Source organism: Panicum hallii, chromosome 2 (assembly GCF_002211085.1).
Source record: "Panicum hallii strain FIL2 chromosome 2, PHallii_v3.1, whole genome shotgun sequence".
NCBI classification, from domain to species: Eukaryota; Viridiplantae; Streptophyta; class Magnoliopsida; order Poales; family Poaceae; genus Panicum; species Panicum hallii.
In genome coordinates, this window is record NC_038043.1 from 44089197 (window position 1) to 44115803 (window position 26607).

Genomic DNA, 26607 nt, shown 5'->3' on the forward strand with positions numbered 1-26607 from the left:
AGGGGAATTGCTGGGGCAGAACAGGGAAGCACCTAGTGCTGCTGAGGATCTGGCTCGTGGACTGGCTGACTGACCATTTGGAAGGGCTGACGGACCGAGGACTGGACTGACCGGCGGCCAGTAGTTGTTGGCACGTCCCTTTACGCGGAGTGAGCTTTGGCCACCCACACTACAGCGATGCGTTTGGTCTTTCCTGCAGTCAAAGGCCTCGTTATTCAGCTGTCGGCATCTTTGTTGCGAGAAACTGGAACGATCTTTTTACAGTATACAGTTTAACGCCATTGCAGTTCTTTGTGCTTGACGTGATTGCGAAAGGTGGATGCTGGATCAGGACGGGAATAGAGGATTTATCGCATCTTATTAGTTCAGATGGCTAGTTTTCTTCTCTCTCGAGTTGTAGGTTGTTTTTTCTTCTTTGGTTCTATGTAACTTTTTTCTTCTTTTTCTTAAAGTTTTTTCTCGGTTTTGAGATCGGGCTCTTAATGAAATACTTGCTCGCTCTGACAAGTTCGCAAAAAAATTCTTCTGCCAAGGACTCTTCGACCTCCACAGGTAGTTCGTTTTTATCCACTTTCCTACGTCTTTCTAAGATCTTTTTTTGCCAAACTTTATCACAATTGTGTAAACTAGCCTATCAACCCGTACTTCCGCACGGACTAATTAGAATTAATATAAAATTAAATCTTATAGCCGCTCTCTTTTTTTCTAATAAATATTCTAACACATACTCTAGATACATATTTATCATTATCTAGTTGCAACAGATTTCATTTTGCATCACACCTCCATATGTGTTTGATATATATTTAATTGAACTATTTGTTTATGAATTGGTATTCTTATCTCTTCCATTATATATAAATACATGGTAACACATATCGTGGGTAGTATTTTTATATAAACGATAACATAAATAATATATTAATAATGATAGAAATAGTAATTTAGAATTTTATATTAATATTTTGTTATAATTATATAATTTAGATTCAGATTTAGAGGTTACTGTAACTTTTAATAATGATATAATTGGATAATATATATGCAAATTTATGAGGTTATTTGTATTATTTTTATAATATTATAGGTGGGTAATTTACATAGAGATTTGGGGTTAATTTAATCTATTTTTATAATAATAGGTGTGAATAGTTTATTAGAAAAATATAAGAGATCCAATGACTATTATGATTAGAGTTGTCAAATTGATGACCGGATGTTTCTGATGTTTATGAGAATCTTTAGAATTTCTCTATTTCTTTTAAGTGTCCATCTAAGATTCTAGGTGGTTTCACGTGGTGGCTTCAAAACAAACCTTCAATTAGTAATATTCAATTAGTAACGGTAAGATTGGCCTTTTATTTTTAAGAGCATTGTATAAATTTGCTTTCAGATACTACGATTTTTCGCCGCGGTATCGCTGTAGCAACTTCCTCGTAAGGGAACCGGTTTTGCAGGTGAAGTTATGTAGAGTCAAAGAGTCATGGGCACTAAAGAAACTTCCTTGACTCCTGCCGGTGACTTTGGCCACAAATCATCGGGTCAGCTGGCGTGTTGCACCGTGGCGTGCCTCATGATAGGAATGGCAATGGTACCCAAAATTCGAAGCTCGATGGATTTTCCACTTTATTAGGATATCGATTTGGATCAACTTTTAGACCCGTGGGTTCATTAACCTGCAAGAAGTTCTATCCATTGGATTTATGGCATGGGTTTATTTCTATAATATCCAAATCCGTAAATCCGTGGATTTTTTAAACCCGATGCAATCTAATACACACTACCATTTTATTGTGAACTAACAAATTTGATATTAATACCAACATTTTATTATTATGAACTTATAACAAATTTAATTTTAATACCACTATTTTATTATGAACTTATAACAAACTTGTTAATACCATTGCCACTCGAAGTATTCCCTCCAGTATCTTCATACGATAAATTATGAACTTATTGTTCATTCTATATTTATGCAAATTAAATGTATGGTCTCTCTTAGTTGTTTAAATTGAACTGTAGTTGATAATGAGAAGAATATGCATATATTAATTTTTGACAAGCTTCTATCATGAGAAGGGTGCAACCAATGCGTAAAGGAATATCCTTGGTCATGGATGACCCGTGGGCGAATCGTGGGTATCCGTTAACCCGACAGGTTTGAATTGGGCCAAAATTTTATACCCATCATGAGTATAGATTTATTTTTAATGGGTTTGAATAATTTTTGCATACCCCAGCGAATTTACGCCCGTTGCCATCCCTTGCGGCCCTAGCGTTAGGCAAACCACGCCCGTCACGGCATTGATCGCCTGCTTACCAGTGTGTATGTTTTTCTTTGAGGAGTGCCAGTGTGTGCGTGTGTTTTTTTTTATGTCTTTTGTTTGCGAACGCCGCATCGGCTACAGGAATGCAAACAAAGCCAGTGTGGCCTCGTGCAGAAACCAAACATGCGGCCCAAATTGCCTCGTGCGGGCTCTGCTTTGCTTGTGGGCCGCAGAATGGGGGCCTTTGTGAGTAGAGGGAGCCGTCCGCGCTGGTGGGTTCACCAGTTTATTGGGCCTAAACCCGAACATTTGGAGCTGTTTGGTTGGCGGGCGCGATTATCTCCTGCCAGAGCGATGGAAATAAATTTTATTCCATGAAGACATAGTCTGATCCCATTAAGATTTTAGGCTGCATCTATGATCAGAGATTTCGCTTCACTCATTCTTTCAAATGTTAATATTAAGAAATATTTTATATTTTGATCATGTTTGGATCCAAATGCTAATGGTAAAAATGCTAAATTTTAGCACTAGCTCGTCCAAATGGGAGTGCTAATGGGGTGGGCTAAACTTTAGCCAAGACTCAAAAACTTTAGCATGTGTACGAGTGCTAATATGTGCTAAAATTTAATACTCAACTTTAGCTCCTCCAAACAGACCCTTCTTATAAATAGTGCTTTAGGAGAGAAAACAAGGTTACATGGTTTATAGAAGATCTTTTTCATCTCCAGTGTGATGTTTCTTTTTATCATGCCCACATATAGAAATATTTGAAATTAAAAAAATATAGGAGTATATCTCAAGTTGGACATCCTAAATTTTGAATGCATCATTAAGTTTCTTATAACAAGATCTATATAATAAGATCACATTTAACTATGTTTAGACGAAACGAACATTTTTTTATCAATCTAGAATATTTTTCTAATAGAATTTGAAAAAAAATATTCTTACAATTAGACGATTAGCTATTTAGCTTCAAAGCAAACAAATAATTAACTATTATGAACAAATTAGTATCCAAAGTAAACAGGATGTATCTGCAAATGAACAAATTATTCTACAGAGAGCAAACACATCCACATTACAAACAAATTATATTACAACAGAATAATTTAGTCTACAAAAATGAATAAATAGTTTCACGGTATGAATAAATGTCTCTATGCACGAACAAATAATTATAAATGACGCGTCCATATCATGAATAAATTATTCTTACATGAAAATAAATTATACACACAACAATGAATTAGTTTCCGAGATAAATAAAAGAATAAAAAAGGAAAAGAGAATAAAATAAAAATAAAGATGAATTAGTGAATCAGGGGTGGGATTATAAGGAAGAAAATTATAAAAGAATATACGTGGAAGATAAAACAAAAGTTTCAAGAAGAAAGAATGGAAAAGGAAATAAAAGGAAACAAGAAAAAAAGAATAAAAATTACGGTGTTCAGCTCACTTCGGGCTGGCTAGCTGGCTCTCTAGCCAGAGTGGTGCAAGCTACCATTTGTATTAGATAATCATAATTCCTAATCCAACAATAAGATACTCCAAATCCAACAAAATTATGGTGTTCAGAATACTATCCACCTACACCGTTCATTCAAGGAGAGACGCTATAATAACACAATGGCTGCAACCTAAAACAAAGACTTGCATTTTTCAAACAAATTAAAGGCCTGAGATGTACCACAATATAGCAGTGTATGGATAGTTTATTTTTAGGATAAAAATTGCGACATGACATATTGTAGTGGCAGCTGACTTTGGCTGGGCTAGCTGGCTCTGTCCAATCAGAATGGTGCAAAGTACCGGTTGCAATATACAACATTTAACTCCTAGTTAATAATCCTGCAAGAGATATAGTTGCCTTTAATTGTATATCGCCTGGTCTCAATTCACCAATCTGAATACAAGTCAACTCTGCATTATACCGTTAAATATTCGTGTCAGCCAAGTCGTCAAGCGCACACTCTAAACTCCAATGCAACAAAATCGATCGTCGCCATTTTCCCGTCCAGCTGCCGTCCTTCCAACAACCAATCTCATACACGACACGAGTACGCCGTAGCTCAAGTACGGTACGGCAGTACCCTCCGGCGATCACCTCTAGCCGTCAGCCCATCACCACATTCTCCCCAAAATGGAGGTACCACCATGGTGGGCGTCCGTCTTTGCCGTGGTGCCCGCCACGGTGGTGTTCCTCCGAGCCGTCTTCGGACGTAGGCGCCGGCCGTGCCGCACTCTGCCGGGCCCCAAGCCATGGCCGATCATCGGCAACTTCAACCTCCTCGGCGCGCTCCCGCACCGCTCCCTCGACGCGCTGTCGAAGCGGTACGGCCCGCTGATGCGCGTGCAGTTCGGCTCCTTCCCCGTCGTCGTCGCGTCGTCCGTCGACATGGCAAAGTTCTTCCTCAAGACCCACGACTCGGTGTTCATCGACCGGCCCAAGATGGCGGCGGGCAGGTACACCACCTACAAGGCTACAACTACTCCAACATCGCCTGGAGCCCCTACGCCGCCTACTGGCGGCAGGCGCGCAAGATCTGCGCCGACGAGCTCTTCAGCGCGAGGCGGCTCGAGTCCTCCGAGTGCGTCCGCAGGGAGGAGGCGCACGCGCTGCTGCGCGACCGGCGCGGGGCGGCCGGGCAGGTCGTGCCGCTCAAGGAGCGCCTGTCCACGATGAGCCTGAACATGATCGCCCGCATGGTCCTGGGCCGGAAGGCCGTGGACAAGGAGGTGATCGCCAGCGGCGGCGGCTCCGTGACGACATGGAGGGAGTTCAGGTGGATGCTCGACGAGCTGTTCCTGCTCAACGGCGTGCTCAACATCGGGGACTGGATCCCCTGGCTGTCCTGGCTGGACCTGCAGAGGTACGTCAGGAGGATGAAGAGAGTGGGCAAGATGTTCAATCAATTTATGGAGAACGTGGTGGAGGAGCACAACGAGCGGCGGCGGCGCGAGGGGGACGCGTTCGTGGCCAAGGATATGGTCGACAGGCTGCTTCAGCTTGCTGACGATCCCAACCTCGAGGTCAAACTCACCCGGGACAGCGTAAAAGCGTTCACGCAGGTCTGTCTCTCTTCCTGACTGATTTTAGTTCTCTGTACAGAAGTGCTTAATTAGTGAATCGCTTCTTTGGTACACAGGACCTCGTCGCCGGGGGCACCGAGAGCGCCGCCGTAATCGTCGAGTGGGCCATCTCCGAGCTCCTCAAGAATCCCGAGGTCTTCACCAAGGCCACCGAGGAGCTGGACGGCGTCATCGGCCGCGGCCGCTGGGTCACCGAGAAGGACATCACTCACCTCCCGTACATCGACGCCATCGTGAAGGAGACCATGCGCCTGCACATGGTGGTGCCGCTGCTCTCGCCGCGCTTGTCGCGCGAGGACACGTCCGTGGGCGGCTACGACATCCCCGCGGGCACGCGCGTGCTCGTCAACGCGTGGACCATCAGCCGCGACCCCTCGCTGTGGGACTCGCCAGAGGAGTTCCGGCCGGAGCGATTCGTGGGGAGCAAGATCGACGTCAAGGGCCAGGACTTCGAGCTGCTGCCGTTGGGTCCGGCCGGCGGATGTGCCCCGGCTACAGCCTCGGGTTGAAGGTGATCCAGGGGACCCTCGCCAACCTGCTGCACGAGTTTGCGTGGAGGCTCCCCGATGGCATGACGAAGGAGGAGCTGAGCATGGTGGAGGTCTTCGGGCTGTCCACGCCACGCAAGTTCCCGCTCCAGGTCGTCGTCGAGCCCAAGCTTCCGGACCACGTGTACAATGTTTAGACTGGATTGCATTTGGTTCTGTTTCAATAATACCCCCACTGGCTCTTGTGTCGAAAAGAAAGGGATTGATTACCCAAACCCCATCAAGGGCTAGTTTGGGAGCAAGAGGAGGGGAACCTAGGGAAGGCAAATCTCCGAGCGGGATTTTGATATATGTTTCTTTCCGTGGGGAGCCTCTCCTCCTGGGGTTTGTTTCCCTCTCGCTATTTGGGAACTGGGGAGAGGATATTTAAAAAATAATGAAATATCTTGACAATTTAGTAAATAATCGAGAAAGATCATGAAAGACTGAAAAAATATCTCATAATGGTCAATGCTAGCATCATCAAAAGATCATGAAAGACAAAAAAAAAATCTCTTCAACAAACTGATATTTTAAATATGAAATCAGACAAGCCTAGTTCTCCATCTTTACATCCAAAATCTAGGATCAGATCGTGAAGTACTTAACATTTTGTTCCTTCACACCACCATTACCATAGGAAGGTAAAAATTTGTTGTATACGCTGCAGGACATGAAGCAAGGGTCAGTAAAAATTTGATAAGCTCATTACCATAGGAAAGAAAGGTGTATCAGTAGTGGAGGTGAGACAAGCAGACTGTAGTAAACTATGGCACTACAGGCATACAGTAGTAAAGAGATATGGCAAAAGCAATCAGTACATTCTATATAAACTAGTACATTCTATATAAACTAGATCAAAAGGAATAATCTATGCATTGCACTCTACAAGGGAACAAAGCAGGGCCTAGACAGAAATAGCTATCAATGCTATATTAAATATTATAGAACCAAAAATTGCATCACCAGAAACATTCTTTTGCCTAACACTATAGTGTGGAGAAATTATCTGCCATAAAAGATGCTCAGCAAGAAAGAAAACTACAAACGTAACAATTTTTTTGGAAGAAAATAAATTGCGCCTATTGTGGATGCAAGTCAAGCATCTCTACCGCGCTAAAACAACAACTGATTGTTCTATTATGTGACAAAAAAAATAGATCCATTGGCTTGCATTCAACGGTTGTACATCAAAAACAACTTGCAATATATAGAAAGACAACTTAGAAATACTAGCATGTAGAACATATTCCATTACATTTTATCATACTAGTATTCCGAATATAAGAGATATTAATATGCAGAAATATGTATCAATCTACCCACTTTTTCAGAGTAATCGGATGAGCAATGATTGGACCTTGAAATCAGCATGGATTGGACCTACAAGAGCCAAGGGGGAAGGAGGGGGGACTCACATGAGCAAGGAGGAAGACGAGGTGGTGGTACCATGGTGGATGCGGAGGAGACGGTCGTGGTGGACGCCGCCATGGTGCAGCCTTGAGGACGGCGCCTGGACAGGGAGGCGAAGGGTGGCCGTGCCTGGATGCGGAGGGTGGCCATGCCTGGATGCGGAGATGGAGGGACGACGGCGATTGGACGGAGGTGGCGCGACGGTGCTTGGATGGAGAAGGAGCTCGTGCCTGGACGAAGGCGGGATGGCGACTGGACGGAGGCCGGCGGCGACGTGCCGCCTTTCGTCTTCCCTGTCTAAGCCGCTCGGCTCGGGGAAGCGGAGCCCGAACCCTCGAGGTGGGGAACACTCTGCCCCAGGGAAAGTGGGGGTCGGGTCAGGCACCCCCGAGCTCAGATCTTCCAAACGACAGCGGAATTAGACCCGTGGCGGAATTCCGCGCGGGCTTCCAGCCACGGGAAAAGGCCAGGTTCCCCGCGGGGTTTTGGGCTTCCAAACTAGCCCCAAAGGCCTTGAGCCCAACTAGCTTTCTCGTGATGTGCAAACTGCAAATGCGGCCGAGTTTATACTTTATTTTTGTTGTCAATCTTTGCTTGTGCAGGTGTGTCTAATTTTCAATAAAATTAAATTTTCTTAATTTTTCACATACATTTGTGTCGTGAAACACACGATCCAGTTGTTTCAAACCCAAGTAAGTACACCTTTTTTCATTGATCAATTATGTTAAGGATATTTTCACTGAGAGTTTCACTTCTATATCCTGCTATTTAGATCAATAACTTCTTGGGCATTCCTTGTCAACTCTAGGTTGTGATGCCACTGTTAACAATACGCGGTATTGCTCTCCTATCTAGACTCTCTTTTATTGATCAATTATGATAAAGACCATTTTCAGTGAGAGTTTTTATAGATGTTTCATTCAATTAGATGAGATGTCAACTCAGCTGTTATGGTGTTATGGCAAAATATTATAAGCAGAGAGATGGGAGTGAAACGGAATAAACTGAATTGAGGGGGTCTGCGTTTCATCTCCATACGTTTCATCAACTCTCATTGGTCACGTAGATGAAAAATGAAACATTGATTTGATAGACCTTGTTTCATTCGTTAACTAAAAAAACTCTCAGATGATATGTCAATCGTCAATCTTGGAAACCACGTAACGAAACCTTGCAGTGGGGTTTTGAGAATGGCCTAGGATAAAATATAATACTATAGCAACAGTAAACTGGTTATAATAATTACCTCGTGGAACTACACGGATGTAGACTTGATTGTGACTTAGGATGAAGTAATAGAGTACGGACTCCATAACCTAACCAATGCAAACAACCAATATTAAATCAGATAAATGCAACCAATGAATAAATCCATACAAGGAGTAAAATGATAGTCAGAATGCGGCAAATATAATTTCCGAATGTGCCTCAAGTTCTTGCAATTTTTTCACGACTAGTAATTGATACATTGCAAAGACGGGAAAACGGGTCAGGTATGGAGTTTAGTAGAACATAAGCTCCAGCTCGCCACCTTATAATCTCGCAAACCTCTAATCAGCTCATCTAAGCTCGTCACTCCATTCGATGGTGTTACCAACATGGGCCACATTCCTCGCCATCGTCCTTGGCCTTGCTCTTTTCCTCTCAGCCTCCCTTTTGCACAGCCACCGTCGCCGGGTCCTATCATCGGCAACATTAACCTCATGGGCGAGCTGCCCCACCGCTCTATCCATGAACTCTCCAAGCGCTATGGCCCCTCCATGCAGCTCCGGTTCGGGTCGTTGCCTGTTGCCATCGTTGCGCCCGTCGAGATGGAGAAGCACATCCTCCGGATTAATTATCCGGAATTTCCTGAAGACTTCCAGGAGTTCTAGACGTATATCCACCAGTCATCTGCCTATAAAGATGAAGTTCCGCTGCTAGTTAAAGACGTTCATTTTGTTTAAGATTAAGACTTTCAGTCATATAATAAAGTACTTTAATACTCTCGCATTGTTTAAGGTATACATTTATATCGTTTTTGTGTCAATTTGATCCTAACACACATATGATATGTATTCATTTCCTTTCTAAAACCGGATATTGAGGTTTCTTTTACTGTTTTCCATCTTGTATTGTCATGTTGTAGGCCATACGTTATATCCTCAACAGTTGACATATTCCTAAGATAAGAAGTAAACAAACTTGACTTTTTCTAATTAAATAATGTTGTTGACATTCAGCTGTAAAGTTAGCAAGCAATTACATTTTAAATCTCTTAGACAAACTAAGACTCTATGATAATCATGGGGTAAAAGCTCAATATGAAAGAAACAAAGAAAATAAAAAAAGATTACTAAGGGGGTGTTTGGATCCAGGAATAAATTTTTAGTCCGGATCATATCAGATGTTTGATGCCAAATAGAGAGATTAATCATGATCTAACTATAAAACTAATTGCATAAGCTGTTGCTAATTTACGAGACAAATCTATTAAGTCTAATTAATCCATCATTAGCATATGTTTACTGTAGCACAATATTGTCAAATTATAGACTAGTTAGATTTAATGGATTCGTCTCGTGACTTAGATTCCATTTATGCAATTGGTTTTGTAATTAGACTATATTTACTACTTCTAATTGGTGTCTAAACATCCGATGTGATAGACTAACTGGTGTTTAAATATTCGATGTGATGGAAGTAAAATTTAGTTATAAGGAACCAAATAGTTTTAAAAATCTCCAGCCATGAAGATTTATCCGAATGAACTACTTATATTCCTAGACACCAGCCAAAGTAACACGTGAACGACATGGATGCCGACTTGACTGTGACTAATCAGGTGACGTCATGCAGTACATTGGATCCGATGAAGCGGACAATCCACGTGTATGGCGTGCGTGAAAGGACAGCAGATGTACATGTTACATTTCAGGTTTTCACGGTTCAAGCAATTGACTCAGGATTAGCCATGCAAGTTATATAGTTTGTACTTTAAGTCATTAGATCGATTTAAAACGTTGATAAAATGAACTAAAATAGTTCTGCGTAAATAATTTGAAAGTGGCATGCTAATTAGCCGATCCAAAAAATACTATTTGGTAACTATTTACATCCCAAGATACTTGACGATCTTAGCCGCCATGGCCGCCAACAACAACAATAAATAAATAAATAGGGGCACCACCTAGCCTATCGTCTAGTCTTGGCCACCATTTAGGACACCCATAAAGATAAAGTAAGTTTATCCTCTATAAATATGTCGACCTCGTCTATAGATATCATAATAGATCACCCATCCAACAATCGGACGAAGGAAAACCGTATTGATCTAGGCGTATGACGTGAGAGGGCAAATGATGTGTTATGTTTAGGTTTTCCACAGCTCAAGTGATTGATTCAAGGAGAGGTGTTACTTTCCACTCAGGAGCCAAGATCAACCCATCAATTAATTAGCCTACACATATGCATGGCGCTCCCAGCATGGCCTATGTTCCTCACCGTCGTACTTATCACCGTACTCTTTCTCAAAACCATAGTTTCCCGCAGGCGCCGCCGCGCCTACAACCTCCCGCCGGGCCCCAAGCCGTGGCCGATTATCGGCAACCTCAACCTCATAGGTGAGCTACCACACCGCTCCATCCATGAGCTCTCCAAGCTGTACGGCCCTCTCATGCTGCTCCGGTTCGGGTCAATGCCCGTCATCGTCGGCTCATCAGCCGAGATGGCCAAATTCTTCCTCAAGACCAATGACGCGGCGTTCTCCGACCGCCCGACGCTCTCGATCGGCAAGTACACTGCGTACGACTCCTCCGACATCATGTGGTCCCAGTATGGAGCGTACCTGCGCCAGGCGCGCAGGATCTGCGCCACGGAGCTCTTCAGCGCTAGGCGGCTCGAGTCGTTCGAGTACATCCGCGACGAGGAGGTGCGGGGGATGATCCATGGCCTGCGAGAGGCGTCCGGGCGCGTCGTGCGGCTCAGGAGCTACCTGCAGATGATGACGCTCAGCGTGATCTCACGCATGGTTCTCGGCAGGAAGTACATCCAAGGGGAGGCGGCCGCCGAGGAAGGCTCGCCGCCGGTGTTTATGCCAGCCGAATTCAGGGAGATAGTGGATGAGTTATTCGCACTGAATGGTGTTTTTAACATTGGCGATTTTGTACCTTGGCTGCATTGGCTGGACCTGCAGGGGTACGTCAGGAGAATGAAGAGGGCTAGCAAGATGTTTGACCAGTTCCTGAACTATATCCTGGACGAGCACAACCAGCGGAGACGTCTCGAGGGAGAGAGGTTCGTGGTAAGAGACATGGTGGACGTGCTGCTGCAGCTGGCCGACGACCCTAACCTTGAGGTCCAGCTCAGCAGGGACAACGTTAAGGCCCTCACACAGGTGATTAGCACTACTAGTCTATCAACCCGTGCTTCGCACGGACTAATTAGAATTAATATAAATATAAGATTTATAACTAATAATTAATTAATATAAACATAAGATTTATAACTAATAATTATCTATCTCACGTCCTCTTTCATCTATTAAATATTCTAACACATGATCTAAAATATATATTTATTATTATCTAGTTGCAATAGATTTTATTTTACATCATACCTTCATGTGTGTTTGATATATATTTAATTGGATCATTTGTTTATGAATTGGTATTCTTATCTCTTCCATCGTACAAGAATACATATTGACACATATCATGGGTAGTATTTTTATATTAACAATAATATAAATAATATATTAATAATGATAGAAATAGTAATTTAGAATTTTATATTGGTGCACTTTAATATTTGTTATAACTATATAATTTAGATTCAGATTTTGGGGTTACTTTAACTTTTAATAATTATATAATTAGATAATTTATATGCAAATTTAGGGGATTATTTTTATTATTTTTATAATAGCATAGGCGGATAATTTACACAAAGATTAGGAGGTTACTTTAGATTTTTTTATAATGGCAGAGGTAGGTAATTTGTATACATATTTAGGGGGTTATTTTAGTCTATTTTCATAATGACAGGGGTGGGTAATTTATTAGAAAAGATAACAGATCCAATGACTATTATGATTAGAATTGTTAGATTGATGGTTGGATGTTTCTGATTGTTGTGAGAATTTCTAGAATTTTTTTATTTTTTTAAGTACCCACCTAGGATTCAGGTGGCTTCAAAAGGAGCCTCCAGTAATAATAAGATAAAATTTCTTTAATGTTCAGTTTACCACGATGTCATGCACGACGTGTCAGTTTTGGAAAAGATATGGTATTACTACTACATGCTGCTCCTGTGCATGATAATTCACGTTATCTGTAAAACTGTGAATCCTCAACATATATAGATTTATTGATTCACAAAAGGCATCTGCTTAATTTTCCTCAGTGGAACTCTTCTGTTATGGTGTAGGACATGATCCTTGGGGGCACGGATACAACCACTATGACCATCGAGTGGGCAATCTCAGAGCTCCTCAAGAACCCCGAGCTACAAGCCAAGGCCACCGAGGAGCTAGACCGCGTCGTCGGCCGCGAACGCCTAGTCACAGAGGGAGACTTGCCCCACCTCCCCTACATGGAGGCTGTCCTTAAAGAGACCTTGCGCTTGCACCCGGCGGCGCCGGTGTTGGCGCCCCACCTTGCCCGCGAGGACACCTCCGTGGACGGCTTTGACATCCCCGCCGGCACGACCGTGTTCGTCAACGTCTGGTCTATTGGCCATGACCCCGCGCTGTGGGACGCGCCCGAGGAGTTCCGTCCAGCACGGTTCATCGGGAGCGAGGTCGACGTCAAGGGACAAGACTTCGAGCTGCTGCCGTTCGGGTCCGGCCGGCGCATGTGCCCTGGGTTCAGCCTGGGGCTGAAGGTGACCCTGCTGAGCATCGCCAACCTTCTACACTGCTTTACGTGGAGGCTCCCGGATGGTATGACGGTGGAGCAGCTGAGCATGGAGGAGACCTTCCTACTCGCAATGCCACGTAAGGTGCCGCTCGAGGCTGTCTTCGAGCCCAAGCATATGGAAAGCTTGGATACAAGTGATTAGTATCATTAAGTATATGCATGTGTTGTTGGCATGCGGCATATGTGTGTAGTGCTTGCTGCTCCTAAATTGGTGTTTATGTAAAGCTATTACTAGTTAGACAGTATGTTTTATGTAGAGATGAATGACAGAATGAGACAATGAGTATATATGTACACACATGCATAATTTGTAGCTGAATGAGATATCTATATATAAATGGTTGTCTATGATGCCATCTAAAATGTTTTTACTCGACCGTACATCCTCCCCTTCCTGCTATCTCGCCCGACAACCACAACCACTTTCGTTCCCTCCTTCCCCAAGATCAAACAAATGCAAGCAGATGCTATGGTCTATTCATCGGGCCGCTTCATGCTTGTCCTAATACAATTAAGGTCACTACCTCCAGTGTCGACTTTCATTCAAGACCGGCAAGCTAGTTGCGAAATGAGAAGACTAAGGCTCTGTTTGTTTACCCTTAGATTATATAATCTAGCTTATTAAATCTAAGATGATCAACAAACAACCTAGATTATATAATCCGACCCCCAAATTGTGATAATCCAATAAACTATAAACATGAGCTTATTTCAGATTATTTTCAGTCTATTGATCAAACTACTCATCTAATTTCAAAAAATTTACCCACCATTGCCATCTATTATTATCTTAATACAATAGTGTTAAAAGAAGTTATCACGTTTGTCGAGAGGGTCTAGAAATTACCACGTTAATCAGAAAAAGAAAAAGAGAAGAATCTGCACCCTTGAATTTTACGAAGATCTAACGGCCTATATTATTCTAAAGAATCCATATTACATTAAAATCCATATTAGACAAAAAAATTTAGTATTTCCTATTAGATTTGGACTCCATTGTCTTCGTGGCGTAAAAAGTCTACATGTAATAGGACTCCATCTCTCCGTATGTATGTTTCCAGTCATGTGGAAAAAAAGAGAAGCTAACCTACTCCATTTGAGGTTAAAAAAGGACAGGTCACATCATAAACACATGTCCGTTTCTTGAAATGTCAAAATTTGGTTGCTCAGGTCCCAGGACCGACTCTAACACATATTCTCACGCTCAATATATAAATAGAACTTTAATACAATTGCTACAGTTAGCTTTGTCTTGCACAGATTTTTCTGGCCGATTCGTAAACTGAATCACAAGTATTTGGAGAGTTCTCCATCTTCTCCCGGCCATACCGCTCAAACAATTTGCTCAGCAATTAGTCAACTGAAAAGGAGAAGAATACACGCTGTTTAAAGATCTAACGGTCTATAAAGTTGCCACATTAATAAAAAAAGAAGAACACACACTGTTGGATTTTCTGAAGATCTAAATAGTCTATATTAAATAAATAAAATTACCATACATGGACAAATTATTTATATTAATCTTGGAATTATGATGCCACGAAAGTCTCAGGTCCATCTTCCCATAATGCCATCGTGAAATCTCAATTAATAATTTATATGGTTCTAAAATTAAGATAACCAAGTGAGTATCTATGTCAATTAGATATAAATAAATATCTAAGTTTCACAAAAATAAATAAGTAAATCAGTATGTGGTTAATTTTCTTATGTGTTTGGAAAGAAAAAGATCTAAACATATGATTCATATAAAATGTAATTCATAATAACTAAATTTTAGATTAAAAAGATAAATAAAGAATCTATATCAAATACGATACGGGAAAGTAAGAGACAATGGCAATGGAATAAGGGATTTATAGGAGCAGAAATTGAAGTAAAACATAAACTCCACTACCATGTTTTGCTCATAATTTCACCGTTTGTCCAAACTAGGGACACTAATTACAACTAATCAATAGGGTTGACGTGAAGCAATATCGTAAAAGGCATAAACAACTATATTTGTAAGGAAATACATAAATTATATATTAATAGATTGTTCATTTATTAGGTATTGGATAAGCAATTTTAAAAGGATGAAGCAGAGCTATTTGTGCTATTTGGTCACAAATTTTTTAGTTATTATCAGGCTGACTCCAACGGGTGGCAGCCATTTGGGCCATCCATTCTGGAGTTTGGCTGCCCCGTCAAATTTACATTGCCATCGATGGAGCTGCTATTTCCAACGGAGCAGCTAAAATAGCTGGACACGTTGGGGCCAGGCTGGTTCGCGCCACGGAAAGGAAAGTGGAAGGCGGGGGTGGGGGGCGCGGCGGCAGGGGCGCGCGCGGGGGGGGGGGGGGGGTGCGGACGCGGCGGCGGGCTGGCTGCGGCGGCGGAGGTGGAGGGGACGCGGCGGCGGCGGGCTTCGAGCGGGGGCCGGGCGGCGGGGGTGGGGGGGCGCAGGGGCGCGACGGTGGCGGGCTGGCGGCGGCGGCGGAGGTGGAGGGGACGTGGCGGCGGCGGGGGCCGGGCGGCGGGGGTGGGGGGGCGCAGGGCCACGGCGTCGGGCGGAAGGCGGCGGGGGCAGGGGCGGGGCCGGCGGCAAGGCGGCAGGGGCGCGGGGGGGGGGGGTGCGGGCGCGGCGGCGGGCTGGCGGCGGCGGCGGAGGAGGAGCTCCGCCTCGGGGAGGGGACGCGGCGGAGGTGGAGGGGACGCGGCGGAGGTGGAGGGGACGCGGCGGCGGCGGGCTTCGGGCGGGGGCCGGGCGGCGGGGGTGGGGGGGCGCAGGGGCGCGACGGCGGGCGGAAGGCGGCGGGGGCAGGGGCGGGGCCGGCTGCAAGGCGGCAGGGGCGCAGGGGGGGTGCGGGCGCGGCGGCGGCGGAGGTGGAGGGGACGCGGCGGCGGGGGCAGTGGCGCGCCGGCGGGCGGAAGGCGGCGGGGGCAAGGGTGGGGCCGGCGGCAAGACGGGGGGCGGGCGGCGGCGGGCTCCGGGCTGCGGGGGCAGGGGCGCGCGGGGGGGGGGGGGAGGGGAGCGGGGCCGGTGCGCGGCCGCGGGGAGGGGACGCGACGGGGGTGGGGGAGGGGGCCCAGGGGCGCGGCGTCGATCGCTAGCGCTACAGTACCATCCAGTTTAGCTGCTTCTCCCTCCTGCCGCTATTTTGGCTGGCTCAAATGGCTGATCCGTTGGAACACCAATCCGAGCGCTACAGTACCCGCGTGGGAGCCATTTTTGCTTTGCCTGCCCGGATGGCTGCTCCGTTGGAGTCAGCCTCAAGAATGGCTAGGCAGATTCTAGCACAGACCCCATCAAAGAAGATGTTAAAAGCATCATCGAAGAAGAGGAAGTAGTAAGGATTGACATGGCAAATAAGCCATAAAAAGTAGACACGATTGAAGATCTATCTACGGATTGATAGAAAGTGCTATTTGTGAGCAGCACAGCTGGATATCTTGACAAAGTCAATGGAAAAGATGAGGACACAAATATCTAGAAAAGGTAGCTGACAGGTGTCGGTGTTTTATCGGCTGCCCACCGAGGGGTATACCCAAGGTGGTAAGTTTAGCAGAGGAGACGCCGAGATTAGGAACTTGAAGGTGCAAGGAACATAAAACTTAGACAGGTTCGGGCCGTGAGGTGCGTAATACCCTGCGTCCTGTATGGTGGTTTGTATTGCCTTTGGTGTAAGATGATCTGGAGATCCTCCTTTTGAGAGGGTCTTTGTCCTCCCTTATATATCTGAGAGGTCAGGGTTACAAGAATACTAACCAATACCAGCCAAGGAATCGTACCAGAACATATCCCGGGTAGATTCCTTCTGTATCAGTTAGCTTTATCTCCTACTTAAACGGGATAAATAAGAGATAAACGAGGTAAATAAGAGATAAGACAGACTTAATCTTTTAAACCTCTTTAAACTACGTTATGTGCATAGTTCCGTGGCCCCAGGTCTGACAAACCCCCGAGCTCTTCGTAGCTGAGTACTGCAGGCTTCTCGATTACTTTCGAAGTAGTCTTCGGCTTCTTCTGAAGCTCCGTCTTGAAGTTCTTCTTTGAGTACTTACTTGGTTGCGTCGAAGCTATGAGGTGCTCATGCCTGAATTATATTTTTAATATGGCGTGCGATTGACAAATCGCACTCCATATGGAGTAACCCCAGAGCCTTAGGTTGAATCGAAGAATCAGGCTGAGGGTCGAATTAGTCTTAAATCCTCCTTACTTTTTAAATAAATTTAAAAAATAAGTAGTCGATGCCACGTACACCACAGCCCCCGAACCTTGAATCCAAATCTCTCATGTTTGGAAATAAGGATCCAAAAGTCGTGGCATGCAGTGTTACTCTAAAATCCTAAGAAAAATTCTTCGCCTTCTGCATAGTGAAATTGAGCCTCCCGCTGGTTTATTTAACCGCGCGGTGACTTAGAGTTTCTTCTGCACTCTCAGTCTTCATATGAGTCATCTTCAAGTAGTTTTGCGGCGTCCAGCCCCCGAGCTTACGAGCCAGGAGAGCCGAAGGAACCATGTCGAGTAGTGTGCATCGCCCAGCCCCCGAGCCTGGAAACTAGCGGAACTGTGATGACACGCCGTGCTGCCTGGAGGGTTGTTGCCGAAGCTTAATGCATACATTATGTAGCATAATGCGAAGATACCGAGTAGTACTCCGTAATATTGTGAAGACACCAAAATTTATTCGGTGTAAAAATTGCTGTGTCGAGCTCTTTTTTAGGCCATTTAAATCTCCCGAGCAGTCCACCTATTAGGTTTAAGCACCTGGTCCTGTTTTAGCCGTTGCTCATAGTGTGTATGAGATTCTTGTCTTGTGTACGCGTAGAGACGTTAGGCGTGACAAAAGAGCCGAGGTTTCACGGATTAAGGCATAAGCTACCCGAGTAGATTAGCGACCGTTAACAGGAGACACGCGCAGAAAGTAGTCGTCATGCGACAAAGAGGATGCGCAGTGCGCAAAGGTAGTCGGTGAAGTGTAGCTCTGGAGGGTTTCATGCCCATCGAGAGTCGTACACGGATAAGTAGACGGCGAAGTGTAGCTCTGGAGGGTTTCATACCCGTCGAGAGTCGTACACGGATAAGTAGTCGGCGAAGTGTAGCTCTGGAGGGTTTCATGCCCATCGAGAGTCGTACACGGATGAGTAGTCGATCATGGAGTAGCCCCCGAGAGTTTCATGCCCGTCGAGAGGCGTACCCAAAAAGGTAGCCGATCATGCGAAGAACAAATCGGAAAAGGTATAAGTCACTTAGCTTGATTTGTGGACGAATGTCGACGAAGCCGTGGAGCTCGTTGATGGAGCTGCAACGGTTTGTTGATGAAGTTCGACTAGTCGGAATCGATTCCGACTAGTTTTCAAGTTGAGACAAGTAGTTGATGTAGTCATTGCTGGGAGGCTCGCCCTCGACTAGTTTCTAGTCGAGACGAGTAGTCGAAGTAGTCGTCGGCGGGTCGATAAGGCCGGGCGTTGGTGTAGTAGTGCTCACGTACATTTTTTGTGTACTTTTGAGCGAAGAATGTTGATTCGTGAAGCTTCATGGTAGCCCTCCCGTGCGTGTAGCAGCAAGTTGAATTGTCAACAGGCATGAGTGGTGAGCCGATGCCCAGTAAGTTAATTGATCCATGGCGTGCGGATTAGGAACAGAGAAGAAAAAAAATTTGATTCGCCGCACAAAAAACTAGATTGATCTAGTAATAATATTTGGAGTGACTCACCTGATTGATGATTAGTGCCATCGAGTTCTCCGGTGGATCGTCGACGAGTACCCCTACCTGGCGCGCCAGCTGTCGGTGTTTTACCGGCTGCCCACCGAGGGATATGCCCAAGGTGGTAAGTTTTAGGTGAGGAGTCGCCGAGATCAGGAACTCGAAGGTGCAAGGAACACAAAACTTAGACAGGTTCAGGCCGCGAGGTGCGTAATACCCTACGTCCTGTGTGGTGGTTTGTATTGCCTTTGGTATAGAATGATCTGGAGATCTTCCTTTTAAGAGGGTCCCTGTCCTCCCTTACATATCCGGGAGGTCAGGGTTACAAGAATTCTAACCAATACGAGCTAAGGAATCGTACCAGAACATATCTCGGGTAGATTCCTTCTGTATCGGTTAGCTTTATCTCCTACTTAAATGGGATAAATAAGAGATAAACGAGGTAAATAAGAGATAAGATGGACTTAATCTCTTAAACTTCTTTAAACTACGTTATGTACATAGTCTCGTGACCCCGGGTCTCACACTACCACCATTTACATTCCGCACTACTTCTTGCACTTACATTCCACGTTTATCTTTCCTAGAATTGCCATGTGTAGTTCGTAGGATTGGAACTTAGGTGCAAAACTTTTAAACGGTAGGGATGGCAACACACATAGAAAAACTTAGTACATATCTAAATAGATTTTTGGATTAGATTTTTATATGTGCTTGGAAACTTAGTTTTTTTAAACACCTAATTCACCCTCTCTTAGAGTGTCACCATCCTTTTATATACGTTTTCTTTTGCAAAATGAGCGTCTAACGTGCTCGCGATGGAACATTTCCACTTGAGTTATTGCATTTAGATTTGTTTTATGATTTTACCGGCGCTATTCGTGGTATGCAATATTTTGTCCAAAGCGAGGCGCATGTGGGGACTTCATCAATTTTAAGATCTAGCAGTTCGATCTCTTGAAGTTGCTCATATGGGTAGAGTTGCACGCGTGTAGTTAAGAGTGAGTATGCGTGCGTATTTGTGAGTGTTTGTAACATATTTTTAAAAAAATACAATATCGTAAACCGCTGTGTATGTCGTGAACTCTAGGCCATCCGTTCATTTTTGCAAAAGCGGACATTTTGACATATTTTTGGTAGGGCCCGTCAAGACAATTTCTTTTGCAGATAGCCGTCTAAATTATATGGCCCATCTACAATTTTGAAAGATATCACTGACCTATAGATGTGGACGCCCGGTAACCCGTCAGTGATTTTTGTATTAACATTTGGTTGCCTATGAGGCCATGACTCTAGTTAGATTTCACCTCCATAGCTAGTTATCTTTTCAAATTTTCGAGAAAAGTACCTATGTTAATACCATGAGTAATTCACAAGGTCTGACGGTAAATTGTTACGTATGATTGCAGAAGGATATCCAATCAAAAGAGTTCAAGAAAAGTTAGAAAATGGCCGGCGAAGGTCTAGCCTTCAGCATAGGAACGAACTGCACTCAATTTTAAATGTGCAGTGCTATATGGTCCTTGAGAAACTATGGCACATCAGGAACCTGACAGAGTGGCGTGTGGCATCAAGCAAGGGCAAAAAACAAGAGCTTTTGTTTACATCAAGTGGCAAACCCATCGCTGTCGCCAAAGCAAACTCCATGTAAAGAAGAATCGCCTTTCAGATCTGTGCATTGGTTAGTCCATGGTCAGTCAACCGTTTCAAATGTGGTCCAGAAGTCATACAAACAATTGCAGTAGGTGTTTCTCTCCGCTGTCCCAGCAATTCCCCTTGGAGTTTCTCTCTAAAAGATCTCTAGGGAGTCTAGACTCTAGAGGAGCTCGTGGAGCCCACACGGACCAACAGGTTAGTAGTGACTACAGTACCATCAGCTAACAATAGAAAATGCAACTTGCTCCGCGAATTGCATCAAAGCATGTTGCCCGCTCTGAATCCTTTCCTTTGGACTTGACTTGCTGCTGAGTCAGTACTTTGCGGTGCAATTTCGAGTCAAATGTCAAAGTCTCGAGTGTTCGTGATTGCTTTCGCACTTCGGCGAAAATGCCTTGTCGACTGATGCGAATTTCAATTCACCGATAAATATATCTTTCCAAACTAAATTCTTCGACATATATCGCACTGGAAAGTTGGTCCCCAGGCGCGCGCGCACACACGAAAAAAATCCCACTTCAAAAGAATTGACGTCTCAAATTTACATCGAGTCGTTTCAACAATTCGGACTGGTCACAATCTGCACGGCACTTTTTTTTTTGATTTATACGTCTCATACTAATGCGATGAAAGGGCTTCATATATACTTCTAGTGCGGAAAGAGGGACCACCATGCTTCGTGAAGATTTGGGTGGAACGCCTTGATATACTGACTGATCATTGATGCCACACCATGTGGCCATGAACAGTCTGGTACCTGTGTTCTCCAACTCCAGACCTCATCACTGAAAAAGACATGGCACAATCCATAGTTCATGTCTTGGTATAATTGGCTGCAAAAGTCATCTAGTGCATTTTCACCTAAAATTTGTCATTACGTATGATTAAAATAAAACAAGTTTGAACCTCAGCTTTTGCAACAAAGCATATCAAAAATGAACTATGAGCATACCAAGTTTCAAAAAAAATTTACAAAAAACTTCAAAGTGCACTTTTGGATGGATTTTTACTGTTTTCAAAGTCTGATGCATTTGTGCCGAAGACGCACCCACTTCTAGTGCATGATCAACAACAACAAATCTTGGTATTTCTGCATTTTTTAGAACATCTACAACAACCTAGCTTTGTGAATGTCATCACGACGCTCCTATCCTAACATTGCCCAACCGGCATTCCTTCACCGCCCCACAACATTGCCTCAGCAGCGCCACCCATCTCTGCCGCCGCGACCAAAGCCTGGCCATTCTGTTACAATGAGCATATCGCCAAGGCCGTTAGGAACAAATAAGTCGCCAACCTAGATTCTAGTTCTTAAAGTTTGTTGGAGCTAGCCAACTTCAAAGGAGCAAGAGAAAAGAAGGTTCGAAAAAAAAATTCAAGTTGGCTCCCTTAGAATAACTACGAATCATTGACAAAGTAATTTTCTAGATTTACATATTTAGCGATATGCTATTCTCACCGTTGGAGTCTATTGAAATGTATCAAGATTTGCAAAACTATAATGTATGGATATAGCACAATCTGCGTCGATCGCAAGACAGGAATGGCGGGTTATCTGCTGCAAGACAACATTGCATCATCTAGCATTTTGTCACCGTTTTTTTTTTTACCCCTGAGAGTATGTCAAGGGTGAAACGTGAAAGCTGAATCAGGCAGGATACTGCTCTGAATAAAGAGCACAGAACAGACTGAAATTTCTGCCTCAACGGACAATCTGCCAGTGCTAACTGCCTCTGTACTCTGTAGTCTGTAGCTTATTGCAGAAGCTTCTGCACGCATTTCACGGGAGACCAGCGTCGTCGTCGTTCCCTCGTCATCTTTGGCTCAAGTCGTTTCTGATTTCCCTGTCCTTTCCCACCAAGTGACACTGCAGCTTCCGCACGCGCTCCACCGCTTCGCCCGGCTATAAGAAACCCACATGCTCCGGCACCACCTCACCAGCTCAACTCATCACTTTACCAGCTATTTCCAGTCTTCCATCACCACCACAGCCGTCTGCGCCAGCTAGCCCCGCCGCAGCGTCCCAATGGAGCTTCCTCCATGGGTGTCTTTTCTCGGCGTGGTGCTCGCCACCGTGATGCTTCTCAAGGCCGTCCTCGGCCGTCGCGGCCACCGCGCGTACAACCTGCCGCCGGGGCCCAAGCCGTGGCCGATCATCGGCAACCTCGACCTCATGGGCGCGCTCCCGCACCGCTCCATCCATGAGCTTTCCAGGAAGTACGGCCCACTGATGCAGCTCCAGTTCGGATCGTTCCCCGTGGTCGTCGGCTCGTCCGTGGACATGGCCAAGTTCTTCCTCAAGACCCACGACGTGGTGTTCACGGACCGGCCCAAGACGGCCGCCGGCAAGTACACCACCTACAACTACCGCGACATCACCTGGTCCCCCTACGGCGCCTACTGGCGGCAGGCGCGCAAGATGTGCCTCACGGAGCTCTTCAGCGCCAAGCGTCTCGAGTCGTACGAGTACATCCGCGCCGCCGAGGTGCGCGCGCTGCTGCGCAACCTGCACGCGGCGTCCGGTTCCGGCCGCGCCGTCATGCTCAAGGACTACCTGTCCACGGTGAGCCTGAACGTGATCACGCGCATGGTGCTCGGCAAGAAGTACCTGGACAAGGAGGTGGTGGCCGGCCGGTCTTCCGTGACCACTCCCGAGGAGTTCAAGTGGATGCTCGACGAGCTGTTCCTGCTCAACGGCGTGCTCAACATCGGTGACTCCATCCCGTGGCTCGACTGGATGGACCTGCAGGGGTACATCAAGAGGATGAAGAAGCTCAGCAAGATGTTCGACCGGTTCCTGGAGCACGTAGTGGAGGAGCACAACCAGCGGCGGCTGCGCGAGGGCAAGAGCTTCCTCGCCAAGGACATGGTCGACGTGCTGCTGCAGATCGCCGACGACCCGACCCTGGAGGTCGAGCTCGACAGGGAAAGCGTCAAGGCTTTTACTCAGGTGAGTTGTTGTATACGGTTCCTATGCAAATCTTCACTAGGATTCTGATTCCATTATTTCTGTTTTGCTCGCATACATCTGCACAAGATTCGTTACAATTCCTAAGAGCTCCACCCACTACCTCTTTTCCCTGTCAATTGCGACAGTTTTTACAGTGTCACGATACCATTTCCCAAGAGTAAACATCAATTGCCGACAAACTAATCACCGACCAACGTAATCTGACGATGTGCGTCTCCATATAAACAAGGCTCCAGTGTCGTCGGCCACCTGCCAAAACCTCTCAGTACAATAACTAATTGCTTAGTTAAACTACTTCAAGAATCATGCGAGAAATAGAAAATCAGTTTCCCTAGGGAGTTAGACACGTGTCGTCAGAAACGTGTCTAAAGAACAAAAACACACGGTTACTGAACACATATTTTTCAGGTGGCCTGGCCAGCGTCCATTGATTAGTTAGTTACTTGTTCATTGAAACTTCCGAAGAACCTTGAGATCCATGTGTGTGGCCTTATGGGTGTGTGGCCCGCCATCTCGTCGTTTTCAGGATTGGAAGCAGTGATCCCCGGACCTGATTGGCTCGTTGTCTCAACTGTTCTTGGGATGGGCTAGCTAGTTGGTACTACTTGATAGATACGTCGCACCAACTGCACAAGTGCTTCGTTTAGTAGGGGGGGAACGAACATGGACAACAGCAACAGCATCCACTTGAAACTTGTTCAATTTTACTATCCGCCGTGCAAGAATCTCGCTTAACCACAACCTCAAATGGCACGTGCAGGACCTCATCGCCGGCGGCACGGAGAGCTCGGCAGTCACAGTGGAGTGGGCCATCTCGGAGCTCCTGAAGAAGCCCGAGGTCATCGCCAAGGCCACGGAGGAGCTGGACCACGTCATCGGCCGCGGCCGCTGGGTCACCGAGAAGGACATCCCCCAGCTCCCATACGTCGACGCCATCGTCAAGGAGACCATGCGGCTGCACCCGGTGGCGCCGTTGCTGGTGCCCCGCCTGTCCCGCGAGGACGCCACCGTGGCCGGCTACGACATCCCCGCCGGCACGCGCGTGCTCGTCAGCGTGTGGTCCATCGGCCGGGACCCGGCACTGTGGGACGCGCCGGAGGAGTTCATGCCGGAGCGCTTCCTCGGCAGCAAGCTCGACGTGAAGGGGCAGGACTACGAGCTGCTGCCGTTCGGATCCGGCCGGCGGATGTGCCCCGGGTACAGCCTCGGGCTGAAGGTCATCCAGGTGAGCCTCGCCAACCTGCTGCACGGCTTCGCGTGGAGCCTCCCCGACGGCGTGACCAAGGAAGAGCTGAGCATGGAGGAGATCTTCGGGCTGTCCACGCCGCGCAAGTTCCCGCTAGAGGCCGTCGTCGAGCCCAAGCTGCCGGCACATCTCTACTCCGCCGAGGCTTGATAGATGCGTGCGTGGTTTGTTCAGTATAGGTGCTGTCCAGTGTCCACTTTGCTGCTCCCGCTGTTGCTGTAGTTTTACGCTGTAATGTTTTTCTCCAATTAGGCTTGCGTCGTGTGTGGCCTCGTGGCCATAGTGTGGAATAATGTTGTAACTCAGTTATACCCTTACTTTTATATACACAACACAGAAAAATACTCCTAATTATCACAGGTTGAGTATACTACTTCTTTTTATTGATGAGCATTTTACTGATTTTATAAGCCGAGCTGGTAAACGTTGTGTTTGACCTCAACTATAAATCCGTAGTGTGAGCGGGTTTGGAGATCCAGGCGGTGTTGCATGTTTTTGTTTGGTACGAGGAATGGAATGAGATGATCTATCACTTCCTCATTCCTCACAAAAACAAGATTAAGCTTAATAATGAAAATAGGTTCGCTTCCTCATCCCTCACAAAAACAAGATTAAGCTTAATAGTGAATATGGGTTTATCCTAACAAAATTCATGGGATGACTCAAAGCAAACAACCACTATGTGTTCTTTAGGGATGAAGTCTTATTTTGACATGTTTGCTCCACGCGTCATGGTCAAAATTTTGTATGGCTACAACCTCTAACCTTTGGCCTAAATTTTGTTACCGCTCTAACTTTAGTTTGATCACGAAGCAAACCGCCAATTTCTCAGCCAAAATTTCCGCACTGCTCCTAATTAAAAGTGCGTTATCATCGCCCCTCTACTCAAACTAAGCTGTTCATTTGACAAACCAAATCCAAAATCATCGGATACAATTTCCAAACAACAGCGAAACTAATAGTCTAAGAACACCACCCATCAAATGTTCTCATTTGCCTACACATAGAAAGATAGTTCCAGATATAAGACAGTAAACTGGATCAAACTTTTCTTTTTTGAAAGATTAAACTGGATCAAACATTAAGGCATCAAAACCAGAAGTTGAATCTTTCTCGTTCAACAATCCAAATTCCCTTTTATTTAGATCACAAAATGAATCATAGCACGCGTGCATTCGGATAGAAAAAAAAAGGAGGGAGGTTAATTTCATCCGAACCGCATCACGATCTCCATATATAACGCGATGTGAAACGGAGAATCCCTTCTGGTGGTCAGTGCCTCTTGTGCTCCTTGACGAACTTGGGAGTTCCTGAGATCCTCCTCGGTGAAGTTCGCGGTCATCTTGGCTATGAGGTACCCCGTGACGGCGAAGCCAGTGAGGAAGGGCCAGTTGCGACTCCACTCCCGGCGGAAGAACACCGGCCACGGATCGAACGCCCTCATCACCGGCTCCGCTTCTCGGTCTCTTCCTCTGCCTCCGCCGGGCTCGTGCTCAGATGGTGGTGGGTCTCAGTCGGAATGACAGTTGCGGGCCAGCTTTACCCTTTACACATTTCGAAGCACAGCATGTCGTCCAGCCCAACTCGCAGAATCGGTCCGAAGGCCATCTAGATTGTCGGGCTACAACTTAGCTCGTTCGTTCACTGGGCCCAGTCCCTGCTTCACTAGTAGGCCTCATACTGGTTGACTAGGCCCAATATCTGAATATCCTGAAACCAGCCCAGGCCGCCGGGGACCGGCCAGAGGGTAAAGTAGGCGACGCAAGATGCGCGTTGCTACTTGCTACTGTAGCGCGCCGCACGGTGCACGCGCGACTCAACTACACGCCTTACCCTTA

General features: G+C 45.7%; 2 protein-coding genes and 2 pseudogenes across 2 annotated transcripts; 3 read left to right on the plus strand and 1 right to left on the minus strand.

Moving 5' to 3' along the window:
- The first annotated feature begins 4246 nt into the window (after positions 1-4246).
- LOC112882355 lies at positions 4247-6230 on the plus strand (annotated as a pseudogene).
- Positions 6231-10601: 4371 nt separating this feature from the next.
- LOC112881742 (cytochrome P450 71A1-like) lies at positions 10602-13559 on the plus strand. Its single transcript, XM_025946581.1, has 2 exons — positions 10602-11681; positions 12713-13559. The coding sequence occupies exons 1-2, from the start codon at positions 10758-10760 to the stop codon at positions 13343-13345; spliced, it is 1557 nt and encodes a 518-aa protein (XP_025802366.1). The 5' UTR covers positions 10602-10757; the 3' UTR covers positions 13346-13559.
- An 8943-nt stretch (positions 13560-22502) lies between these two features.
- Positions 22503-25137, plus strand: LOC112883218 (cytochrome P450 71A1-like). Its single transcript, XM_025948491.1, has 2 exons — positions 22503-23502; positions 24284-25137. The coding sequence occupies exons 1-2, from the start codon at positions 22579-22581 to the stop codon at positions 24917-24919; spliced, it is 1560 nt and encodes a 519-aa protein (XP_025804276.1). The 5' UTR covers positions 22503-22578; the 3' UTR covers positions 24920-25137.
- A 904-nt stretch (positions 25138-26041) lies between these two features.
- On the minus strand, positions 26042-26213 carry LOC112883219 (annotated as a pseudogene).
- Between the last annotated feature and the right edge of the window lie 394 nt (positions 26214-26607).

What these genes read in the sequence shown, in the direction of transcription:
- LOC112881742 (XM_025946581.1), top strand. Translation starts at nt 10,758, where the DNA reads ATGGCGCTCCCAGCATGGCCTATGTTCCTCACCGTCGTACTTATCACC. An exon ending in ACGTTAAGGCCCTCACACAG is followed by an intron (nt 11,682 to 12,712) that starts GTGATTAGCACT and finishes GTTATGGTGTAG; the next exon opens with GACATGATCCTTGGGGGCAC.
- LOC112883218 (XM_025948491.1), top strand. Translation starts at nt 22,579, where the DNA reads ATGGAGCTTCCTCCATGGGTGTCTTTTCTCGGCGTGGTGCTCGCCACC. An exon ending in GCGTCAAGGCTTTTACTCAG is followed by an intron (nt 23,503 to 24,283) that starts GTGAGTTGTTGT and finishes TGGCACGTGCAG; the next exon opens with GACCTCATCGCCGGCGGCAC.